Raw genomic sequence first — 23522 nt, forward strand, 5'->3', positions numbered from 1 at the left:
CAGGTGATGTATAAACTGTGGAAATAACACATGATATTTAGTCATTGTGCCTTGGTACCTCCACACCATCTGTTTGTGGCTGGTGTTTCTTTTAACCTGTCATGCATGTGCCTCACTGGTTAAATATTTTTAAATATCACCCTGATGGGTGTCATACATGTTATGAGCACTCACACTCTGCCAGAAACTGTGCTGCCTATATTATCTATATTATCATAACATCATAAAAACTCTACATTTAGGCAATGTTTCCACCATCTTATATAGATGAAAAAATAGACAGGAAAACTGAGTGAACTTGAGCTTAACTTTGAGCCTAGATCTTCCTGACTTTAAATTCCATTTTCTCAATTAAGAAAATTACTCCCAAAGCCCTCTAATTCCATTCTAGACTTGAAGCCTCCTCTGCTGTTTTAAATTATGTTATCTCCTAGATTCCAATTAAGATTTTTAAAAATAAAGGAACTGGGTTTTATTGATTTTTTTTCCTTTTTTTTTAAAGAAAGGCTAAAGGAGAAATTTTTATCCTAGCTTAAATTATTCTGTTTGTAACTATTCTCTGTTGATGCGTTTCTTCCTTTCTAAAGGAATTCTCATTACATTTTTACTTTTCCCTCTTTCTTTAGGAGCAAACAGTGTTGTGTATCTGTCAGTAGAAGGACTGGTTTCATCTGTACAAGAAGGGATAAAGTTTAAAAAACAGAAAGAGAAAAAGCACGATATTATGATCCAAGAAAATGGAAATGGTCTGGAATGTTTTGCAAAGAGTGGTCATTGTACAGCTTGTCTCACTGGAAAATATCCTGTAGAATTAGAATGGTAGCTGGTAGGGTTGGATGTGTGTAGTTTCAAGATAGAAAGTTGGTCAAAAAGTTATAGTGGTCACGTCTCATCTATTTACTGTTACAATGTAAAATGCCATGCTTATGTTTACCTTTATAAGTTTTGAGATTTTTTTTTTTTTCTGAAAAGGATACCAAAGTGCGATAACTGAACATTTCTAATTGCATATAATACAACAATATGTGGTGTTCTTTTTTTTACACAAGTATTGGCTAGCCTTTTTAACCTGGTCAGAGAAGGCAGGTGGTCACTGACATTTGCCAAGTCCATGCTTTAAAGGGTTTGCAAGAAGTTAGGGTTAAGGAGAGGTGATGCCAACAAGACGGTGAGTTAAATATAACATTTCACACAAAGTTTGAATAGAATACATTATACCTCATAGGTGTCTAGCCTCTACAGTTCTGGCTGTAGTTATGACCTTGGCTTCCCTGTCTAACTGTAGACAAATCTTTAAAAAAAAAACATAAAATATAATCTGTGGTGCCTCAGTTTCCCCACATGTGCAATGGGATACTTATATTATTAAATAATTAATAAGAATGTGAATAAGTGTCATACTTTTGTGATTTGAGCCATCATTTCACTTCTGATTTTAAGACAACTCATGATTGTTAGCTTTTGGAAAGCTAATGATTATTAACTTTTTGAAATTAGTTTACAATTAAGATTTCATTATGATGGAAGGAGACATAATTGGCAGATCTTTGCCATCTCTCTTTGAGATGTCCTAAAAAGGGTTGTAAAAATCTGTGAAAAAGTTTTTCCTACATTTGACTAGAAAATGTGATCCATAGTATTTAGTGCCCTGATACTATAAGCTCAGCAAGTAACCTGGTACATTTGAAATAAAAACCAAATTTTTAGATTCAAACAATCCCTTTATCCTTAATTTAATTAATTATCATATGCTTTTTTTAAATGAAGTGCTTGATCACTTGCAAACATATATACATGTAGATATACATATACATGTACACATACACATAAATATTATTGCAATTAAGTGATCAAATACAGACACAATAGGGGCCAGTTTTGTTTAAGGATCAAAGAGACAACCACTTTGGGGAATTAGTATCAACTTACAATCCAAGTCCAAGTATCATCTTATAATCACTTTTTTCTACTTTATTAAGATCTAATGAATTTGATTTTTTTGAAGTTTTTTCATGTAACATCTGAGATTTAGAAGTTTAAGATGACTTGACCCCAAACCTTTGTTTATGTAAGAATTTTTAAACATAGAAGTGTTTGTTTCTGTTATGTTACCATAATTTGATGTATATAGTGTCCAGATCCATTTAGAAATTTAATATTTATTAATAACTGAAACTGTTTGTCTTCCTTTGGTATATAGTCTCACATATTATATTATAGCAGGCCAAGATAAAATTTTGACAGCTCTTTAAGCCCACATGCAGCAGTGGGTCAGATAACGCTGTGGCAGTGACACAGGCAAATTGGCATTTGAATAAAGCCCTGGGACCACCTCAACATGTGTAGCCTCTTGTCTTAAATGTACTCCCCATGGCAGCATGGAGGAGGCAAGACCTGTGGGTCAATTTTGAACTGGCCTTACTTTGATTTTTAAAACAAGAGACTCAGGGAAAGTACTAAACCAAAATCTCTGATTTTACTTTGCGTTTTCTGTAGTTTTTGTTTTACTGAGATGCTTTTGTAAAGGAAAATAATAACTGTGACAGTTTGGTAATTCTACAGATTTCTTAATATTTCTCCATCATGGCCTTTTACTTCACAATTTTCTGAAGTCTGAATTCAATTACAATTTTTTTTTTTACCAATTTAATCTCAAATGTTGTTTAACTGCTTTAAATTCATATACATAGAGTATTATAAACTGCAGAGATTAAAAATGTGTTTTCACGGGATTTATATTGTGAACTAAACTAAGCCTACTTTTTTGACTTACTTGTGATGCCTTGTTGATAAATATGTGTAATAAGTATGTTTAAATATGTGTGCCCTTTTTTTTTTTTTTTTTTTTAAATAGTGACTTTAGTTAGTGCTTTATGGTAAACAGCATGGAGACAACTTCCAGGCTCCATTCTTGGCACCAGCTAGTCATATCTTATTTCTCTGATCCAGGCATTTCAATAAATAGGCCATCTCTTATGAACCAGGCAAAACTGCTGGTTGACTATGAGGGACAAATAAAGTAATTAGAAATGCAATACTAAGTAAGCACTACATCGTGGCAAGTTCCTTGGAAGCACTATGGGGAAAGAGGGAGTGTCATGGAAGAGCAGGATTAGATTCAAAGTGTCAGGGTGGGTAGGTAAATGAATAGATAAACTGTAGTACATTCGGACCACAGAATATTATTCAGTGCTTAAAACAAATGAGCAATCAAGCCATTAAATGACAGAAGGAACATAAATGCATATTAACTAAGTGAAAGGCACCACTCTGAAAATACTACATACTTAATATTGAAGGTATCCAAAGAAAAAGTCTCCCATGTTAAGGATAAACTGATCACAGACAAGAAAGATTACTAGTAGGGCACCTGCCAGTGTTAAGAAAATTTCTGTGCAACTAGGTAAACCTTGGTCGCTGGACTGGATATTTAATTCTTCTAGGTTCCTCCAATCCAACTTTCTTCCATAGAATTACTAAAAACGAGACTTGCTATGTTCTTAAAGCCCAAGCTCAAACTAACTGAATTTTAAGGGAAAAATCTCATGCCCAAAGGTTCACAAAACTGCCCAATGCTACAACCAGAGACATTAAAACTGTAAACTGAAATGAAAAGTTAACATCTCCATACTGTGGGCAGCTTTTCCCAAGATGATGGAACATAACTCCCCATCCTAATGACACTCTTGCCCCTCTTAATTCTTCCTTGTTTATGCCTACCTCTTTGATTTGGCAGGATAATTTCACAATCAGTAGATATTGTGGGTGACTTGACAGAATCTGACTTCATAAATCCTTTAGTCCACCCAGGGGTAATACTGGCAACATCCTCAGTAAACTTTTTGTTCAAATTGTACTAATGGTCTTTTTTAAAACAGAGTTAGCTCTCTCTGCTTTAATTCAAGCCAGTCATGGAATGCTAAGTAATAGGATTGCTGTGTACCAGCTAAACAAAGAGATGTCTGTGCTTTTGCTCATAGTACATGCTGTACCTGGATACATTCCTTTGGGGAATTTATATACACAAAATAAGAAAATAGCCCACATGGTATAATAGGTCTCACCTAATTCCTCATGATCATTTGATTTATTCAACTGGTTGCCTTTAAGCCTAGGTTCATGGCTCAAAACTATTATGCTGAGATTGTTACTTTGTATTTTCTTTTTTTTTTTTTTTTTAAGAACTTTATACCTGTTTCTTGTCAAATTTGCATAGAAATGCAACTCCTAACAGAATAATGCTCTCCCAGCACTTTGAGATGACAGCCAGTGCCTATGAAACAGACAGACTTGAACTTAACAGTGGACTCCAGGTAGACTTAGCCTGAGATCCACTCCCTCCAAACCTCTTTTGTTGTTCAAATGTGGCTAAAGGGTTTTGATGCTAATTCCTAGTTACCAGTGACTCCCTTCAACATGGGGGCAGACTGGCATCAAGAGATGTCAAAACCTAAATACAGGATGATTGATCAGTGATGCTTTTGAGAAAGACCTTGATCAAAAGGGGAAATGTGAAAGTTGTCAGATTCAAAATGGAGTCACTTGTATTAAAACCCTGACAAACGGACCCAGGAAACGCCATGAAGGGTAAGGGTTCTCATGTACATATGGTTGATAACAAGAACTATCAAAAGACTACAAAAATTTACAGCCTGCACAAAGGCCACCACAACCTTAAACACAACACACACACACATACACACATACTTCTGCAACGACATCTGCCTAGCAACTGCCTATCTAACTTATGGACTGACACCACCCTTACCATGCTTGTTATTGTTAAAACAAAGAGTGAGGTTTATATTTATTTATTTATTTATTTTTTTTTTGAGATGGAGTCTCACTTCGTCACCAGGCTGGAGTGCAGTGACGCAATCTCGGCTCACTGCAACCTCCACCTCCTGGGTTCAAGTGATTCTCCTGCCTCAGCCTCCCGAGTAGCTGGGACTACAGGCGTGTGCCACCATGCCCAATTAATTTTTATATTTTTCAAAGAGACGGTTTCACTGTATTGGCCAGGACGGTCTTGATCTCTTGACCTCGTGATCCACCCGCCTCAGCCTCCCAAAGTGCTGGGATTACAGGCGTGAGCCACCACCACTCCCAGCCTTCCACTGTACTTTCATAGTTACCTGTTCTTTCCTCATGCCCTGTGAAGAGGTGCCTTCCATCATGATTTTAAGTTTCCTGAGGGCTCCCCAGCCATGTGGAACTGAGTCAATTAAACCTCTTTTCTTTTTTACCCAGTCTCAGATATTTACTTAAAACAATGTGAGAACAGACTAATACACCTGTCAAAACACCAAGCCTGAAAAACCTAACCACTAATTTGCTCTCTGCCTTCTCCTGAGCAGCTGAACACTGTTAGAGTAAATCACACAATGCCTCATTATCCCAACTGTGATATGTGCTACAACAGCACGTAACAGGAGGACAAACCTTGTTTTCAGGTAGGGTCAAGGATTTTCCAAATTATTTTTGAACTTTTTAAGAAAACAATGACATTGACAACTGAGAGATAAGCCCTAAAATAAGTAGAGTGTGCCAGTCAAGGTACAAAATATCAGCAGGGTACAGGGTGGGCATTTGATATTTCCCTGCAACTGGAACAGTGTAAGTGGATGGAGCAGAGTAAAAAAAAAGATAGTTTGGGAAACAAGCGCCTAAGACATGAATCCCTGCTATAAGGGTGCTATTTAGTATAGGAGGTCAGATTTGGAAATAATGCAGCAACAGTAACAACTGATGTTGTAAGAAATATATGTCGCTGTCTGGGAAGGGTCTGGTATTGAAACCTATTTTAAAGTTAGTAAGATAGCCTGTTAACTGTTTTATGGCAGTAAACTTGGATTCCTGGGTGACAAAGAACTTTGTAATTTATGGCAAAAGCAGAAGCCAGAACTTCATGTTTATGCGTTTTCCATGTCCCCCAAGTCCCACTGGGATGGTGAAGATGGGCCTCCATGGATGTCTGCACGTGTAGTCAGTGGGTTACATCATAGGAGAGGAATACTGAGTTTGGGGGATTCACTACTTTTGTAGTTAAGTGGAAGCAAGCCTACTCTTTGGGAAGAATACTTCAGCTATGAAACTGATCATCCCAAACAACCCTGAAAAATGATCTAGGTAAAGAGCAGTTAGGACCTTACGTTCTTGGCAAACCCAGAATTTGCAGGTCCCATGACAAATGACCCCTCCCAAGAGTATGGTGGGTTCATGGGATGGAGTTTGGAGGAGTCTGGATAAATTATTCTTTAGGGCTTGAAGAAAGGCATCACTGAGGAAGTGATGTTTAAGCTGTATTTTCATCAAGCAGGCATGGAGAAAGAAGGGTATTTCAGCCTGAGCCCAGCCAAAACAGGTGTGGAAACATGATAAGGACTTTGTATGCTCAGAACTCTTACTAGCCTCTCATTATGACTAGAGTTTACAGTATCAGGTGTAGGGAATGTGGAAGATGGGTGGGGGAGCAGTGGCCTGCTGTGAGAGACCAGGTTAGAAAGAAAATAAACTCTCTTGTTTACCTTGCTGAAGAGTCTGAATGTTATGCAGGCAACGAGGGATCATTGAAGCTTCTTATTCTCATAGCAGAAGAATGCTATGACTGATCTGGTATATGTTTTAGAATGATCACCCTGGATTATCAGGTAAAAATGCTGTCTTAAACATAGTGTTCTACATTTGCTCCCTAAGACTCCCTGAAAATGACAGTAACAGGATTTTTAAAGTCATACACCCTTAAGGGTTAAAGAAAAGGAATAATGGAAATGAAATTCTGGAATCAATAGCAAAGGGCTCAGTTGACTTGAAAAAGCTGAATTCTAAACCCCCAGTGAGCAAAACCAACAAGCAATTCTATTTGTATCACAGAAGCCCCTAAAAAGCTCCAAAACTGGCTTCAGGAAGTAGAAGTGAAGAGGGTACCTAAAAGGACTGGAAGTTCATTTAGGAGAGTGTTATATCCTTTATGCCACCCCCAGCCCCCGCCTTATTCTGAAGTCTTTTTCTATTGTTCAGGAGTAAAACAGGGTCTCTGTAATGGAGGACATCAGGCACCTAAAACAAAAGAGAATTAAGTGAAAATTGTACTACATTCTGAGACACACCCCGGCCTCCATACCCCTCCTCTCCCACTTGATTTTCAACAAACGTCCCATGGGCTCAACAGCTTCCAATCAACTTTTAAATATACCCGCACTTACATATGAGCAGATAAGGACCACCAGACATCCTAGGAAAGCCTCTAATATGAAAGAGCACAAAATCAACAGAAGAAAGAAAAAGGAAACTTGAGGGAAATAGATACTGCAAGGGAAGAAAAACTTTAAAAAAGATATCATTAATATCAGAGAGTTGGATGATGATACTGGAATAATAAAACATCATTTTGGCAGCAATTTAGAGTCAATCAGAGGCAAACAAAACTGAAAACGTCTTAGGAAAAAGCTGACCAAGAAGACCTGAACTAAAGTAGCAGTAATGGCGATGAACATGACACTTAAAAAACGCAGGTTCTAGGCCCCTCACTAGAAAACTAGGGGATGAACCTCTGGGGATGGAGTCCAGGAATTTGGAATCTTCTAAAACATCACCACTGGCAATTCTGATGTAGCCAGCTGGGTGCTGGTCTCAAGACTGAGAACCAGAGGACATAGGGACTAATCGGATGTAGGAGGGTAAGAAAGTGGGAAGGTTGTTAACTGGCTGGCTGGGTGGAGGATGGTGTCATCCCAACATAGAAACATAGACAAGATACACTTTGCCCACTTCCAACCTAAATACATAAATAAGGCTATGTTAGTTTGAGTAGTCCATGGTAAATTTTGGAAAAGTATAGTTGGCATGTGGAGATATTTTTTGCTTAGATTAGTACCACAGTTTTCTTGTCACCAACAACTACGGCTGCAAGAGCGTCCAATGCTTTTTTCCCACGTACTGTTTTGATGCAGAGCTGTCTTCGCAGTCCCTCCCCCGGCTAAAACCCACCAAACAAAAAAATCACGATTACTCTGCCACCAGACAGTAGCTTTAAAACACCAATGTTATTGCCCTTGACGCTTATTGTAATAATTGACATGTCTCCAACTGTAACAATTCCCTTGGAAACAGAAAATTCTATTCAGGCATATAGTTTACAAGACTCCACCTCGGACCTGCTTTAATTTCTTTACAGGTCCTAGTAAATGCTCCTATCAAATTCCTTAGTTATCGTTTCAAGCTGCTTCCCAATTAAAATGTCAGCATCATGATGACAGGAACGTCGTTTGCAGGCGTCACTGCTGCAGCCATATCTCCAGCACGTTTCCAGAAAATGTCATTGGTTGAAAGCAATAACTCTCCTATTTCACAATTATTTCATCTCTCGTCACATCAACCCTAGGTGATGTTTTTATTCTCACCTTATGAACGAGAATACTGCTGCTCAAAATTCAAGAGTCTTGCCCAGAGTTTCTTGGGAAGTACGAAAGGGTTATGGCTCCAAACTGGTCAGCTCCAAAGTCCTTGCAAACCCTGTCCGAGACCATGCACGACCCCAAGGAGCGCCTGAGCAGATAACCAAAAGTGAAAAAGCCTGCAGAACTCTTGACTCAAGTTAGCGCCTCGGCTTCAGGAGAGGCAGCGCCAGAGGGACACAGCCTGCCCGGGGTCGCTCGCACTGACGTCACGTAGCGACGCGGAAGATTCACGTATGGGGCCTCGCTCTGGGATAGCTTTACTGCTTCTGGGAGCTGCTGCTTCGCTGTGAGAAGTATCCGTGACGAGCTATCCGGTAAAGGTCCGAATGAGATCAAACCTAATCCGCGAGACTTGCTAAGTGAGTCGCGGCAGGGCGCGGTGTCCGGCGGGGGTCTGTGTAAGGGAGGCGAAGTGCCGCTAGGCCTGAGCCTGCTTCCACACACATTTGCTCAGCTTCAGGACCACTGCCTGGCCTCGGATTTGATACATTGGGGTCTGGCGTGCTGGTGTGGTGCAGACTAACCCTGACCTGTGTGTACATTCCTGCGTCACTAGCCTCCGACCCTCCGCCCCTCCATTCAAATGGAAATAAGTGTGCTCCGCGCTCAGCTACCCCCTAGAGTGGTTTCGAAGAGCAATGAAGAAATGTTTAGGAAGCTATAAATTGCAGTTACTCGTTGCATACCATAAATTAAGAAGCAGGGGAATTGGGAAAATAAAGTTTCTAGATTATTTATCCATTTTTAAAACAGCCGGTGACCTAGGGAGAGGCCCCATAGCAATAGAATTTGTTGACACTCTTAAGATCTTTGTTGACTAAATAGCAGCTTCTACACTTGTAGCAAGTAAATTTATTCCTTTCGCATGTAAAATCTGCTTACCAGAGTTTGCTTTTTTTTTCCTTTTTAAGGTCTCAAACATTTGGGCATTAATAAGTTTAGTATTCTCTACTGCAGATAACGTTATTTGTGATTCAATGAATGAAAATGAAAACCTGAGACAAGAATGGATTTTACCTTAAATCTCTGTAGCAACCACTGGGAAAATGGAAAGAAACATCTTAATTATCGTATAGATGTGTAGGTACCCTTCCGCACTACCTGTATGTTGCGAAATGAACTCATTCCTCATAATTTGAGCGCATGCTGCAGAAAGCCTCCCTTATATTTACATAATGATCATTGTCTGTCTGAGGAAAGCTTAAAATTGTATCTTGTGCATTAAAAAGAGCTAATATTTATAGAAATGCCTACTAAAAATAAATAATGTAAGTACTAAAGTTGCCTTATATGTTTAAACTGTATATTTAGAAATCACAGCATTTTCAAACTTAGGGGTCTTGGCAGTTATTGGTTCATTTTACTCTCTTTAGGATTTCTTTTTCCTAATTGGTGTTAATTAGTTGATATAAATGAAAATTTTGAATCAGGAAATCAATTCAAATAGGTGTGAACAAATTAAAAAAAAAAGAAAAGAAAAGAAAACTTGACTCGGCCGGGCGCAGTGGCTCCGCCTGTAATCCTAACATTTTGGGAGGCCAAGGTAGGTGGATCACTTAGGTCAGGAGTTCAAAACCAACCTGGCCAACATGGAGAAACCCTGTCTCTACTTAAAAAAAAAAAACAAAAACAAAAATTAGTCGGACGTGGTAGCGCGCACTTGTAATCCCAGCTACTCAGGAGCTTGAGGTGGGAGAATCTCTTGAATCTGGGAGGCAGAGGTTGCAGTGAGCCGAGATCGCGCCACTGCATTCCAGCCTGGGGAACAGAGCGAGACTGTCTCAAAAAACAAACAAAAACTTTAATGAAGTAGGCTACTCGGTAAGTCTTATTTGCTTTAAAATATGGAAAATAGAGTTCAGAGAGGGAAAAAAATAACCTTTACCTTTAAGGAAACACTGAATTTTTTTTTACCATTGATCTCGAGTGTTTCTTTCTTGAAATACTGTTTCAAATCTTTTAATATAATCTGCATTAAGAAACCCAGAGAACATTGCATTGATATACTGCTTTATTGAGTTGTAATATTATATTTTCAGTCTAAGTGAACTTATTGGCAATTTAAAAATAAACTATACAGTATGAAGAGTTTACTTCTTGACAATTATACAAGTATGACTTCTGTAAAATATTAGTAGTATAGTAATAAGCACTGTTATTATATATAGTTGTCTAGAACCGAATAAATAGGAGTAGGGTTTTTTGCTTTCTTCTGTCAAAGATTGATTTTGCTTTCATCTGAGTTTAGCTCCTACTGGAATTTAAAAGCAAAGTTTATTTACATTAGTCATTTTATTTTATTTTTATTTCATTTACTTATTTATTTATTTTGAGATGGGGTCTTGCCCTGTCACCCAGGCTGGAGTGCAGTGGCGCCATCTTGGCTCACTGCAACCTCTGCCTCCTGGGTTCAAGTGATTCGCCTGCCTCACCCTCCAGAGTAGCTGGGATTACAGGTGCATGCCACCTTGCCCGGCTAATTTTTGTATTTTTAGTAGAGACAGGGTTTCACCATGTTGGCCAGGCTGATCTTGAACTCCTGACCTCAAGTGGTCCACCCACCTCGGCCTCCCAAAGTGCTGGGATTACAGGCGTGAGCCACTGCACCCGGCCACGTTAGTAATTTTAAAGTCACCATACAAGATTTTGACTATCTTAACAAATCTGTAACAGTTACTGAAGGAAAGTAAAAAAAATTAAGTGTGGGGTCCTTTAAATTTGATTGTATTGATTAATTTTTTATATATTTCATATTTACATTGTGGTCCGTTGAGAGAGAAGTCTCCATTTTTACCTTCTTCATTTTCATCTGTGTATACCACTGCCCTCCCAAATTTTTTTGATGCTCTGACCCAGCATAGGTTGATGTATCAAGTTAATTTTCAACTTCATTGTCCTCAGTAAAGTTACCATAGACATTTCATAAGTTCAGAGATTCTTCATTTATATATCTTTGATATAATTATTTTTGTGAGATATTATTATAGAGAAGTTTCTCCCTGTCCCTCCACCGAGCTCTCTAAAACGCCTTCTCCCCCTAACACTTCTGTATATACACAGGGTTCTGTGCTACAAATTGATGTTTAGATAAACGTCAGTGAAATGACTCTTCAGGAATTGGTGCATAAGGCTGCCTCCTGTTATATGGACAGAGTAGCTGTATGTTTTGATGAATGCAACAACCAGCTTCCAGTTTACTACACCTACAAGACTGTGGTTGATGCTGCTTCTGAATTATCAAATTTTCTGCTGTTACACTGTGACTTTCAAGGAATTCGGGAAATTGGTCTCTACTGCCAACCTGGGATAGACTTACCCTCTTGGATTTTAGGGTAATATTTTTTAGAACTGTAAATTTGATGTTACTCCAAGCTAATGTAAATTTTTAATAGAGTATATTGCAAGTTACTGTTCTGTTTACTATTGGACTTTTCTGTATTGTTTGGTCAATTGTAGAGAGGCTAAAGAAGTTTGCATTTCCCCTAGTATTATTTTTATATTATTTAAATTAATTATTCTGAGCTTATTTAGGAAAGACTAGAAGCTTTCACTAATAGAACATTTAAGTATCTCCAAAATATAAGGGCTTCATTAATCTGTTAAAGGAAAACAATTATAACAATTTATAACACTTTGTTGTTAGATAAAAGAAAACAGGATTTCACAGATAACATGACTATGTTTTTTGTCTGCAACTGAAATTTTAGGCATTAAGGTATTCAATAAATCAGTAAATTAGAGTTTTGGATAATAGTTGATGTAGATTGAAATATGAACCCATTGGAAGACACTGTTCCAACAAATATTTGCAAAATGTTCAATCATTTAAATTGTTCTAGAGTATTATCCTCATATAGTGATTTCTATTCTAGAACTCTGCGGTAAGTATAAACTGCCAAAGAAATAGTTTATTCATTCTATAATATGTGTCTTAGTAAATTAATTATGTAAGTATAAAGCAAAAGATGTTCAAAAATTTACTTTTGGCCAGGCACAGTGGCTCACACCTGTAAATCCCAGCACTTTGAGAGGCTAAGGCTAGAGTATTATTTAAGGCCAGGAGTTCGAGACCACCCTGGTGACTTCACAAGACCCCATCTCTATAAAACAAATAAACAAAAACAACAAAAACAAAAGTTTACTTTCACTCAATTATTGACAAAATTTATTGAGAATTTACTATGTGCAAAGATCTAGTGTCCTTAAAGTATACCTGAAACTACTTAAAATGCTTAACTTTAAAAAAATCTTGTATTTCTCTATATTAAGTGATAAGAATTTAACATAGTAAATACTCAGGATTTTCATTAAGAAAAGATAAAATGACAGTATTTATTTATTTATTTATTTTTGAGATGAAGGTTCACTCTTACTGCCCAGTCTGGAGTGCAACGGCGTGATCTCAGCTCACCGCAACCTCCGCCTCCCGGGTTCAAGCAATTCTCCTGCTTCAGCCTCCCAAGTAGCTGGGATTACAGACGCCCGGCTGATTTTGTATTTTTAGTAGAGACAGGGTTTCTCCATGTTGGTCAGGCTGCTCTCAAACTCCCGACCTCAGGTGATTCACCCGCCGCAACCTCCCAAAGTGCTGAGATTACAGGCGTGAGCCACCGCGCCCGGCTAAAATGACAGCGTTTATTACCAACTGTGTGTCAATGAAAACATTGGAAATTTCTCATCAGCAATAAAGTGCTCCGGAAACCATTTTTATGCTGCTACAAAAAATAAATAAAGTGCATAGAGAAATAGAAATGCTTAAACAAATACTAAATCAACAGACATTCTATGCTGACTGTGTACTTTTTTCTTTAGAATTCTCCAAGTCCCAGCTGCTTATGTACCTATCGAGCCAGATTCACCACCGTCATTATCAACTCATTTTATGAAAAAATGTAATCTAAAGTATATCCTTGTTGAAAAAAAACAAATTAATGTAAGTCTGGATGTTTCAATTGTTTTTTGCCTGTATTACATTTATCTTTCAATTGAAACATTCCTTCCTTCTCCCATCTGGATTCCTAAGTCTGCTAAATGTGGCAAGGTTTCTCAGTCTTTTCACTATGACATTTTTAGGGTTGAGTAGTTGTTGTGAGGAGTGTTCCGTATATTATAGGATATTTAGCAATATCTTTGACCTCCACTTGCTAGACCTCAGTAGCACCTCCCAGTCATAACAACCAAAAATCTCCAGACATTGCCAATTGTCCCCCGGAGGAGCTCTCCACCCCTCACACTCCATTGTGAGCCACTATTCTGTGGTATGAACAGATCTGTTAGCCTTCTAATAATATATTATGCATTGTTTTGAATTTCTCTTTCCAAAGGATTTCCTATACTGCAAAATTTTATAATACTTGGAACTTTCATATTTATGGCAATTACATTGGTCAGCAACACTGAAGAATTATAACTAAGCTTGCATTTTGAAAAAGAGACTGGTACTTAGAAGAGATCTTTCCAGAAAACTAAATTTATTGTTTTTTTATTTTTAAATGATTGCCAACCAAAGATATAACCAAGAAACTCTGTTTTTGGGGCAAGAATTGGTGTTATATCTTCAGCAAGATGCAGCCCATGCTTCATTGTTTATTTATTATTTATAAAATATTATTTTACTAAAGGGGAAGAACATTATAAAAATATATTCAATTTAGCCTGTTTTTGCCCATTTTCTCTATGAGCCAGTTTGTATTGGGGTAACTTAAATGCATTCCCCACTTTCACCCCCCACCAACTCTGTGTGTGTGTGTGTGTGTGTATAAGAAGTGTCAAGAACTTGAGATATATGGGGGACTTTCTAGAGACTCAAAGGGTTTTTTTTTTTTTTGAGCCAGAGTCTCACTCTGTTACCCAGGCTGAAGTGCAATGGGCAGTGGTGCGATCTCAGCTCACTGCAGCCTCTGCCTCCCAGGTTCAAGCGGTTCTTGTGCCTCAGCCGCCCAAGTAGCTGGAATTACAGGTGCATGCCACCACACCCGGCTAATTTTTGTATATGTATTTTTAAGTAGAGACAAGGTTTCGCCATGTTGGCCAGGCTGGTCTTGAACTCCTGACCTCAAGTGATCTGCCTGCCCCGACCTCCCAAAATGCTAGGATTACAGGCATGAGCCACCACACCTGGTCTGGTTAATAAATATTTTAAAAATAAATATTTATTAGTGTGTAGCCGTAGTTTCCTCTGCTCCTCAAATTGGTTATTGCATTGTTCATAAGTAAGCAAAACTGAAATGGGGATGTGATGTTTATTTTTCTTAGCAATCTTCGTGAAAACTTTATAAAAGGTGGCTGAGTATCAGTATTAATTGTCAATATCAAGGTATTCTTTATGACCAGTAGGAGCTGGACACAGCAAAACCCAAAAAGGAGTTGGGCATAGCAAAACCTTGCTTCCTATCCCATGATTTTGATGATGGTGTAAGTGTTCTTCCTTCATTTAACACAGGAACAATCAGTAAGTATTTTTAAGCATCTACTATATGAATGCCCAGCATCCACTAAAGCAGTAGTTCTCAATTGGGGACAATTGGCAATGTCTAGACATATTTTTTATTGTAATGATGGAAGTGGGGTGCTACTGGCATCTGGTGGGTAGAGGCCAGCGATACTGCTAAAAATACTACAGTATATAAGACAGCACTCCACAAAGAATTATCTGGTCCAAAATATCAGTAGTGTTGAAGTTGAGAAACCTTGCACTAGGGACAGGATGATTGGGAGGGCATTAGATATAAGCCTTCCAGCTTTTTATAATGTAGTTGGAGAGAAAAGTTAATACTTCTGAACCTATATAACATCTACATAGTGTGATAATTGTCCTAAGTGAAGTAAACGTAACCTAGTAGTTATAGTAGAATTTTAATGGGGAGGGATGGTTTTGAGCTAGATCTGAAGAGTATGTAGGGCTTTAATTTTTTAAATATTACAGGCCACACCACATCCCCTACCCAATACATACACACATTAAACACACAAAGAAAACACTGTAGGCTTCTGGGTTGTGACCTTTTTCTCATTATTTATGTTGATTTATTTAATGTGAAAACTTAGATGATATTTCATTAAGCTGTTGTCAACCTAAACAGATATATTCAAAGAAACGTTACTTTCAACATGTACAAATTCAGTTTAGCATCTCTTCATCCAAACTCACTTCTGGATTAATTCATCTCCATCCACCAAATCACCTGGGCCAGAAACCCAACAATTTTCTTAGACTCAGTCTATATCCAGAAAGTCACCATGTCTTATTTATTCTTTGCTCATAGACCCTTTCTAACCACTCCTCTTGTAACAGAATAGTAGTTCAGGACCATATAGTATATCTGAATTACTGCAAAAGACTCATTAAATGGTTCTCACTTAGCAGAATCTCATTCATTATTCTGTCCTTGATAGAGTCTAATCTATGCTATTGCCACTTTCAATTGGATCCTGTCACTTACAGGTTAAGATCTAAACTCCTTAGTGCTGAGTGTACACGGTTATTAAGGTTTTGCATCTCATCTCCTATCAACAACGCACCTCACCTTTTCCCTCTCCCCCACCCCGTTCTTTACCTTAATTGGAATGCTTAATGTTCACATACCAGCTTTCCCAGGTTAGATCCTCAATGTTAGCTGTTTGCCTGGAGTGCCCATTTTTATTATTTGGAGAATAGCTACTTATAACAAATATTACCCATGAAGCAATCTCTGACCTTCTAGGCAGAGTTCGGCATTCTCTGTTCCCATTAACATTTCAAGCCTGCTTTATTATCATACACATTGCATTATAATTGCTTTTATATGTCTGGTGTTTTTGAAAATAAGTTAGTAAGGACAGCACTTTGCTCTTGGAGATTTATTTATCTTTTTACCCCTGGGTATATAGCAAGTATTCCCCCCACTCCCTAAAAAAGTCATGTTGAATGAGTAAATGAATACAGTTGGCCCTCTGTATCCAGAGGTTTCCCATCCGAGGATTCATCCAACTGCAGACTGAAAATATTTGGGGCCCACGCCTATAATCCCAGCACTTTAGGAGACTGAGGCAGGAGATCATTTGAGGCCAGGAGTTTGAGACCAGATTGGGTAACATAGTGAGACTTCGTCTCTGCTAAAAATAAAAAGCTAGCTGGGTGTGGTGGTGCACACCTGTAGTTCCAGCTACTCAAGAGGCTGAGGTGGGAAGATCGCCTGAGCCCAGCTGTTCGAAGTTGCAGTCAGTTAAGATTACACTGCTGCGGTCGGGCATGGTGGCTCACGCCTGTAATCCCAGCACTTTGGGAGGCCAAAGCGGGCGGATATGAGGTCAAGAGATCAAGACCATCCTGGCTAACACGGTGAAACCCCGTCTCTACTAAAAAAAATACAAAAAAATTAGCCGGGCGTGGTGGCGGGTGCCTGTAGTCCCAGCTACTTGGGAGGCTGAGGCAGGAGAATGGTGTGAACCTGGGAGGCAGAATTTGCAGTGAGCTGAGATTGCGCCACTGCACTCCAGCCTGGACGACAGAGTGAGACTCCGTCTCAAAAAAAAATAAAAATAAAAAAATAAAGATTATACCACTGCACTCCAGCCTGGGCAACAGAGTGAGACCCTGTCTCAAGAAAAAAAAAAAAGAAAATATTCAGGAAAAAAAAAAACCCAATGCAACAGTAAAAACTAATACAGATTTAAAAATATAGCAACTATTTACATAGCATTAATTAGCATAGTTTTGTATTAGTTATAAATAATCTAGAGATGATTTAAAGTACATGGGAGGATGTGCATGGGTTATATGCAAATACAGCACCATTTTATATAAGGGACTTGAGCATCTTCAGATTTTGGTATCTGAGATGATCCTAGAACCATTCCCCCAAGGATACTGAGGGATGACTGTATTTCATATTACTTCTATATAAAGAAGAATATCTTTTAACATACTAATACTGTAAACTTTGTCCTCCGTTTCACACAGAAATTTAAATCTTTTCATGAAACATTATTGAACTATGATACATTTACAGTGGAACATAATGACCTAGTGCTCTTCAGACTTCACTGGAAAAATACTGAGGTGAACTTGATGCTAAATGATGGAAAAGAGAAATATGAAAAAGAAAAAATAAAAATCAGCGTAAGTTCTGAGCATGTCAATGAAGAAAAAGCAGAAGAACACATGGATCTGAGGCTAAAGCATTGCTTAGCCTATGTTCTACATACATCAGGGACTACAGGGATACCGAAGATTGTCAGAGTGCCTCATAAGTGTATAGTACCAAATATCCAGCATTTTCAGTAAGTTCTATTCTTTGACTCTTTCTTAGAACCTATATTTTAGGCCAGGATTATGCCTGTAATCCTAGCACTTTGGGAGGCTGAGGCGGGTGGATCACTTGAGGTCAGGAGTTCAAGATCAGCCTGGCCAACATGGTGAAAGCTGTCTCTACTAAAAAAATACAAAAATCAGCCAGGCGTGTTGGTGGGTGCCTGTAATACCAGGTACTGGAGAGGCTGAGGCAGGAGAATTGCTTGAACCCAGGAGGTGGAGGTTGCAGTGAGCTGAGACTATGCCACTGCACTCCAGCCTGAGTGACAGAGTGAGACTGTCTCAAAAACAGAACAAAACAAAAAACCTTGTATTTTAAAGGGAAAAAATAATTTTAAAACGTTTGGTTTTATAACTCTTGTTCCTAAATTAATAGTCCTAAGAAGTAAATTGAGTCTTTTTTGTTTCAGCTGTATCTGAACTTTAGTTCTCTGCAGACTAGGCCCTTCACCTATTTCATCCAAGCCTAGGGCCAGACACGGAACAAACAAATGATATGATTAGAAGCTTTGCATCTTAATTATTAATAAAAAGGGAGAAAGGGTTTTCCTAGCAGAGATACTAGCAGAGTTATATGAGAATGAAGGAGTTTGTCCTACTAGAATCTCAGAGCATGGCTGAGGAAACAGTGAAAAATCAGGAGCCTGGTATGCGCTGTTGAAGGCTGAACTTAATCCAGTAGATGATGGGGAACTATTAAAAGATTCTCATTTTATTAAGTTCACTCTTGTAGTAGTATTGTGGAGTTTGACTTGCTGATGTGGTCAAGAGATTAGAAATCTCCAAAGTTGACATTCTTAATTTGCCAAGAAAGAGAGGAGGAAGTGAACCTTAGGGGTGTGGTCCTAGAAAATCAAAGGAGGAAACAAATAGAAACCTCATGAAACATGTACGTAATTTTATGTCATTTTAAGTTTTACGTAATTTCAAATGCTTAAGTAACATTCTAAAGTAAAATGGAATGAATGAAAAGAGAAGAAAAAAGAATCAAGTGAAGTTAATTTTAACAATGTATTTTATTTAATTTAGTATACTCCAAAACATTACTTCAATATATAATCAATATAAAAATTACTAGTAAGGTATTTTGCATTTTTTATGCTAATCATCTTCAAAATCTGGCATATATTTTATACTTACACATCTTAACGTGGACTAGCCACATTCTTAGTGCTCAGTGGACCTATGGTATTGGATGGCACATGCAGGCCTGGAAAGAAGAAAATGGTTAAATGCTGGTAGAGAAAGATGTCTGTTGTAATTGACAATATAGTCTTTAGTGATTTCTTAATCCCCAGGATTGGAGATAGATTACATTAGGCTGGAGATAAGAGAATAGGAGATAACGAAATAGAAGTAACAAAAGTCAAATGTTATTTTCTAGAAACTGGTTTTAATGGAAAAGAAGGAATTCTGGGATGGACACAGGTGTTTTGTCTTTAAGATGGGAGAGGTTGGCTGGGTTCAGTGGCTCATGCCTGTAATCCCACACTTTGGGAGGCTAAGGCAGGAGGATCGCTTGAGCCCAGGAGTTCAAAACCAGCCTGGGTAACATAGTGGGACTCTGTCTTTAAGAAACATTAAAAATAATTAGCTGGGCCTGGTGGTCTGTGCGTATAATCCTAGCAGCTCGGGAGGTTGAAGTGGAAGGATTGATTTAGCCCAGGAGGTCAAGACTTCAGTGATCCATTATTGCACCACTGCACTCCAGCCTGGGTGACAGAGCGAGACTCAATCTTAAAAAAAAAAAAAAAAAAAAGATGAGCAGTTTAGAGGCTGAGGGTAGGGAATTGGTAGAAAGGGTTGGTTTGAATAATGAAGTAGTAGTAGGAGTATTAACAAAGGAGTAAGATACATTTAGATGGGAGGGAATGGCATTATTTAAAATACTGAGTAGAATACCTCTTTTTTTGGTACCCTCAAAAAGATTAGGACAGTAAAGTACATACATTTCTTGGTGTTAGAGGAAGCCAGTAGGTTTTAACTTTTGTATGAAGCAGAAGGCCAAGTCATACCTAAGAGTGTGGGAGGTGAGGTGGGGATGTGGATGTAGGGAACTTGAAGAAAATGAAGCAGATAAGGAATCTAGGGGAGGTGGAGAGACAGCCGACTAAGAGGCACTGGCCCAGCAGTGGTAAGAATGGCCTGTGAAATGGGAGCAAACATTTGCTTAATGAGGGTTGAAGGGTTGATTTATGACTCAATTATACAAATTTCTTGATACCTATTTTGTGCTTCAACTTCATTCAATTGGTTTGCCTGTTAGAAATCCTTTTTTGGTTTGCTTTTAGGTTCTTAAGTGAGGTGGTAAATAATTAGATTCTAAAGAGATGAAATGTTAAAGTAGTCAATTTAAAAATTAAAACAGTAATGTTAAATTTTCTATTTTAGACTTAGATCACTAAGCTAGGGAGTACTAAATTTCAGACACATATTAGAACAATCTTATCTCTGTTGCTGGCTCCCCAAATATTACCAGAATAACCTATTAATAAGATAGTGCTAGCTGGGCATGGTGGCACAAGTCTGTAGTCTTAGCTACTCCAGTGGCCGAAGCAGGAAGATTGCTGAGCCTAGGAGTTTAAGGCTGCAGTGAACTGTGATTGAACTTGGGCAGCTGCAAGACTCTGCACTCCAGCTTGGGTGACAGAGCAAGACTCTGTCTTAAAAAAAAAGACAAAGCTGAGTTTTCTTGCATATGTTGGTAAAAGGCAGCACTACCTCCAGAGAGAATGATAGCTCCAGAAAGGGAAGGACTAGGTTTCCTTTATTGAAATTTTGACATCTAATTTAGATAGATATTTCAAATCAGGGGATTAATTTTAAGGCTTGGATAAGGATAACTATTTTTTAAACATTTAAAAATTAGTTGATTTGTTTGACTTTGCATAAGGTACTTAACCTCCATGAACTTCAGTTTTCTCCATTTTAAAATGGGGGTGGAGAGCTTTTCCTCTGCCATCTGTGATGCAGTATCTAGGGGACTGAGAATTAAACTGACAAAAGACAGATTAAGAAAAAAAGTTTATTCCTATGCATATAGCAGTTTACAAAAGAAATGGAATTGCATTTTATTAAGTTCATTTAAATGTATTTGTAAATTTATTTGTTCATAGGAAGAACAAATAAATTGTTTTGGAAAGACAAATGGGTTTTCAGGAAAATAAACAGGAGATAAGAAAGTTTGTGATAATACTTGGGTATGCAGGTGCAGTGGTCTTTCTATCTTCTTCATGGCCATAACAGTCTTCAGAGAGGGGATTTATGGTAGGTTTACCCTTGGTCTTCCTGGGAGTAAAAACCACTCTGAAGAAGAAGTTTATGACAGCCTCATTTCATAGGCTGATAAGGGAAGCTCCAAGAAGGTTTCTGCATTTGTTGAATCTCAAATGTCCTTTTTTTTTTCTTTTTTGAGACAGAGTCTCATTCTGTCACCCAGGCTGGAATGCAGCAGTGTAGTCTCTGCTCACTGCAACTTCTGCCTCCCAGGTTCAAGCTATTCTTCTGCCTCAGCCCCCCACTACAGGTGCACGCCACCATGCCTGGCTAATTTTTGTAGTTTTAGTAGAGACGGGGTTTCACCATCTTGGCCAGGCTGGTCTTGAACTCCTGACCTCAAGTGTCTGCCCGCCTTGGCCTCCCAAAGTGCTGGGATTACAAGTGTGAGCCACCGCGCCCAGCCTCAAATGTCTTTACCTTAAAATAATCTTCATACCAACTTGGGTTCTAAGTTAAGTTCTCACATAATCATATCTGCCTCATATGGTGGTTGGGAAAATGAGGAACAATATATTAGATACCCAGCCTAAGCTTCACAAGTAATATGTTTAAATGTTTGTTGCATTCCACCTTTTTTCTTCCTTTAAAATCTGTCTCTTCTTTTTTTTCAACTTTTCTTATATTGAATGCATCTTAAGCTGCTTTCTTGAAGTGAACTACATGGAGCATGCATCCTCTATGCATGCGTAACCTTGCCCATTTTTGTTCATCGAATTGAAAAACTAAAAATATTCTCAGAATTTAAGCTTTGTTGAAAGCTTGTTAGAAAGTTTGCTCTCCCCTGAATACTTAAGTAGGAAGCTAGACAATCTATGTGAAGAATACTTCCTCTAAAACTTGAAGTTTGAGGGTAGCCTTTGTTGGGCTCAGAAAATGATACCCTAACGTGTGGCACTTTGGCATGCTGAGTACTTTGAACTGAAGGACATTGGAAGGACTTCAGAAGTAAAGTCTCTTTCTGACCTTTTCCTGCCCTTCTTTCTCTTGCTTCCCTTTCTCCCCAAGGCAGGCCATAGTAACTGAACCCCTCTCTCTCAAAGACAGTCATAAAACCTAGAGGCCAGGCGCGGTGGCTCACACCTGTAATCCCAGTACTTTGGGAGGCTGAGGCGGGTGGATCATTTGAGGTCAGGAGTTCGAGACCGGCCTGATCAACATGGTTGAAACCCAGTCTCTACTAAAAATTCAAAAAAATTAGCCAGGTGTAGTGGTGCATGCCTGTAGTCCCAGCTACTCGGGAAGCTGAGGCAGGAGAATCGCTCGAACTCGGGAGGCAGAGGTTGCAGTGAGCCAAGATCACGCCACTGCACTCCAGCTTGTGTGATGGAGCGAGACTTTTCTCAAAAAAAAAAACTAGAAATATAGAAATATTACTCTAACCTTTATATGTAAGAGCTGGCTGTAAAGAAATTGCTCTTACTTGTCTGAAAGTAGAACATAAGACTCATTCCAGAAAGGGTCCTGCCCTATACATGGGAGGAAGAAATGCCACACAGAGAGGCCAGCAATTTAAAAGGACAGGCCTTGCTGGATTTTCCCACTCAGTTTATTACTCATTCCCTTTTTGTGGAATCACATTTCTACACAGCTGTCCACTCTATTGAATCTAAGCATTAAAATGGACACTTTTCCCTTGGGTCTTTGGGTCTTCATTCTGAAGCCTCCCATGTTTCATAAAACTTTGATTAAATAAATTTGTCATGCTTTTCTGTTGTTAAACTGTCTTTTGTTTATAAGAGTGTTGGCTGTGAGCCTTATGATGGGGAGGAAAGGTATCACAGCCTTTCGGCCCCTACACCTTTAACATACAATGAGTTTTTATTTTACCTGAGACACCATATACATAGTTATAATTTTTAAAATGTTTATACCATATTTGAAGCTTTTTTGAAATTAAGATGCTTTTAGATGTAGTGGTGTTTGTGTGTTCAAATTAAAATAGTGTCAGGCTCAACAATGACTATCCATGCTCTATAAGATCCTAACCACATATATTCTTATTCTGCTTTTTGTTCAGATACTGAAAGAAAATGCCAAATAGAAAGGGGAGTTGGAAGTCTCTATTAAGCATCATTGAATAAGTATGACAGAATAAGAATTCTGCCAGAGGAGCAGAACCAGGAGTTAGATCAGGGATTGATTATAAGAAATTGGTTTACACAGTTGTGGGGGCTGGCTAAGCAAGTCTAAAGTCCATGGGGATCAGTTAGGAAGGGGTGATCACAAGCAGGCTGGAATCCCGTGGCCATGAGACTGTCCCAGGTGAAATCAGATTGGGAAGAAGGGCGATTAATTGCAGACCCAGCTGCTGTTTGGGCCTCTTCATCAGAGAAGGCCTAAAACTTCTTCTAAAGGCCTTCCAAGTAAATCCAGCCAACCCTGGATAATCTCCCTTTTGATTAAGTAAATCAGCTGATTAGGGACTACAGGGTTTGATTGAATAACTGCTTGAAGAAGGCGTGTGTGCTGCTAAGCAGCAGCCTCCCTTCTGT

At 38.6% G+C, this 23522-nt stretch overlaps 2 protein-coding genes across 12 annotated transcripts in view; both read left to right on the forward strand.

The window, feature by feature from the left end:
- PPAT (phosphoribosyl pyrophosphate amidotransferase) overlaps window positions 1-2817 on the forward strand; it is a 42163-nt gene extending 39346 nt beyond the window's left edge. The window contains exon 11 of the mRNA XM_024246349.3: window positions 627-2817. Coding sequence (XP_024102117.1) covers window positions 627-823 — 197 coding nt within the window. The 3' untranslated portion in view covers window positions 824-2817. The remainder of the gene's footprint in view (window positions 1-626) is intronic.
- A 4737-nt stretch (window positions 2818-7554) lies between these two features.
- Window positions 7555-23522, forward strand: part of AASDH (aminoadipate-semialdehyde dehydrogenase) — a 49912-nt gene continuing 33944 nt past the window's right edge. The window contains exons 1-5 of one of the 11 annotated variants that reach the window (XM_054553982.2): window positions 8667-8818; window positions 9417-9539; window positions 11520-11791; window positions 13272-13392; window positions 17401-17720. In XM_054553982.2, the coding sequence (XP_054409957.1) occupies window positions 11562-11791; window positions 13272-13392; window positions 17401-17720 (671 nt within the window). In that variant the 5' untranslated portion in view covers window positions 8667-8818; window positions 9417-9539; window positions 11520-11561. Of the gene's footprint in view, window positions 8819-9370; window positions 9540-11519; window positions 11792-13271; window positions 13393-17400; window positions 17721-23522 lie in introns of those variants that run through there. The other 10 variants (XM_054553983.2, XM_054553986.2, XM_054553985.2 and 7 more) reach the window with 10 other exon arrangements.

Source organism: Pongo abelii, chromosome 3 (genome assembly GCF_028885655.2).
Source record: "Pongo abelii isolate AG06213 chromosome 3, NHGRI_mPonAbe1-v2.0_pri, whole genome shotgun sequence".
In the NCBI taxonomy this organism is placed as follows: Eukaryota; Metazoa; Chordata; class Mammalia; order Primates; family Hominidae; genus Pongo; species Pongo abelii.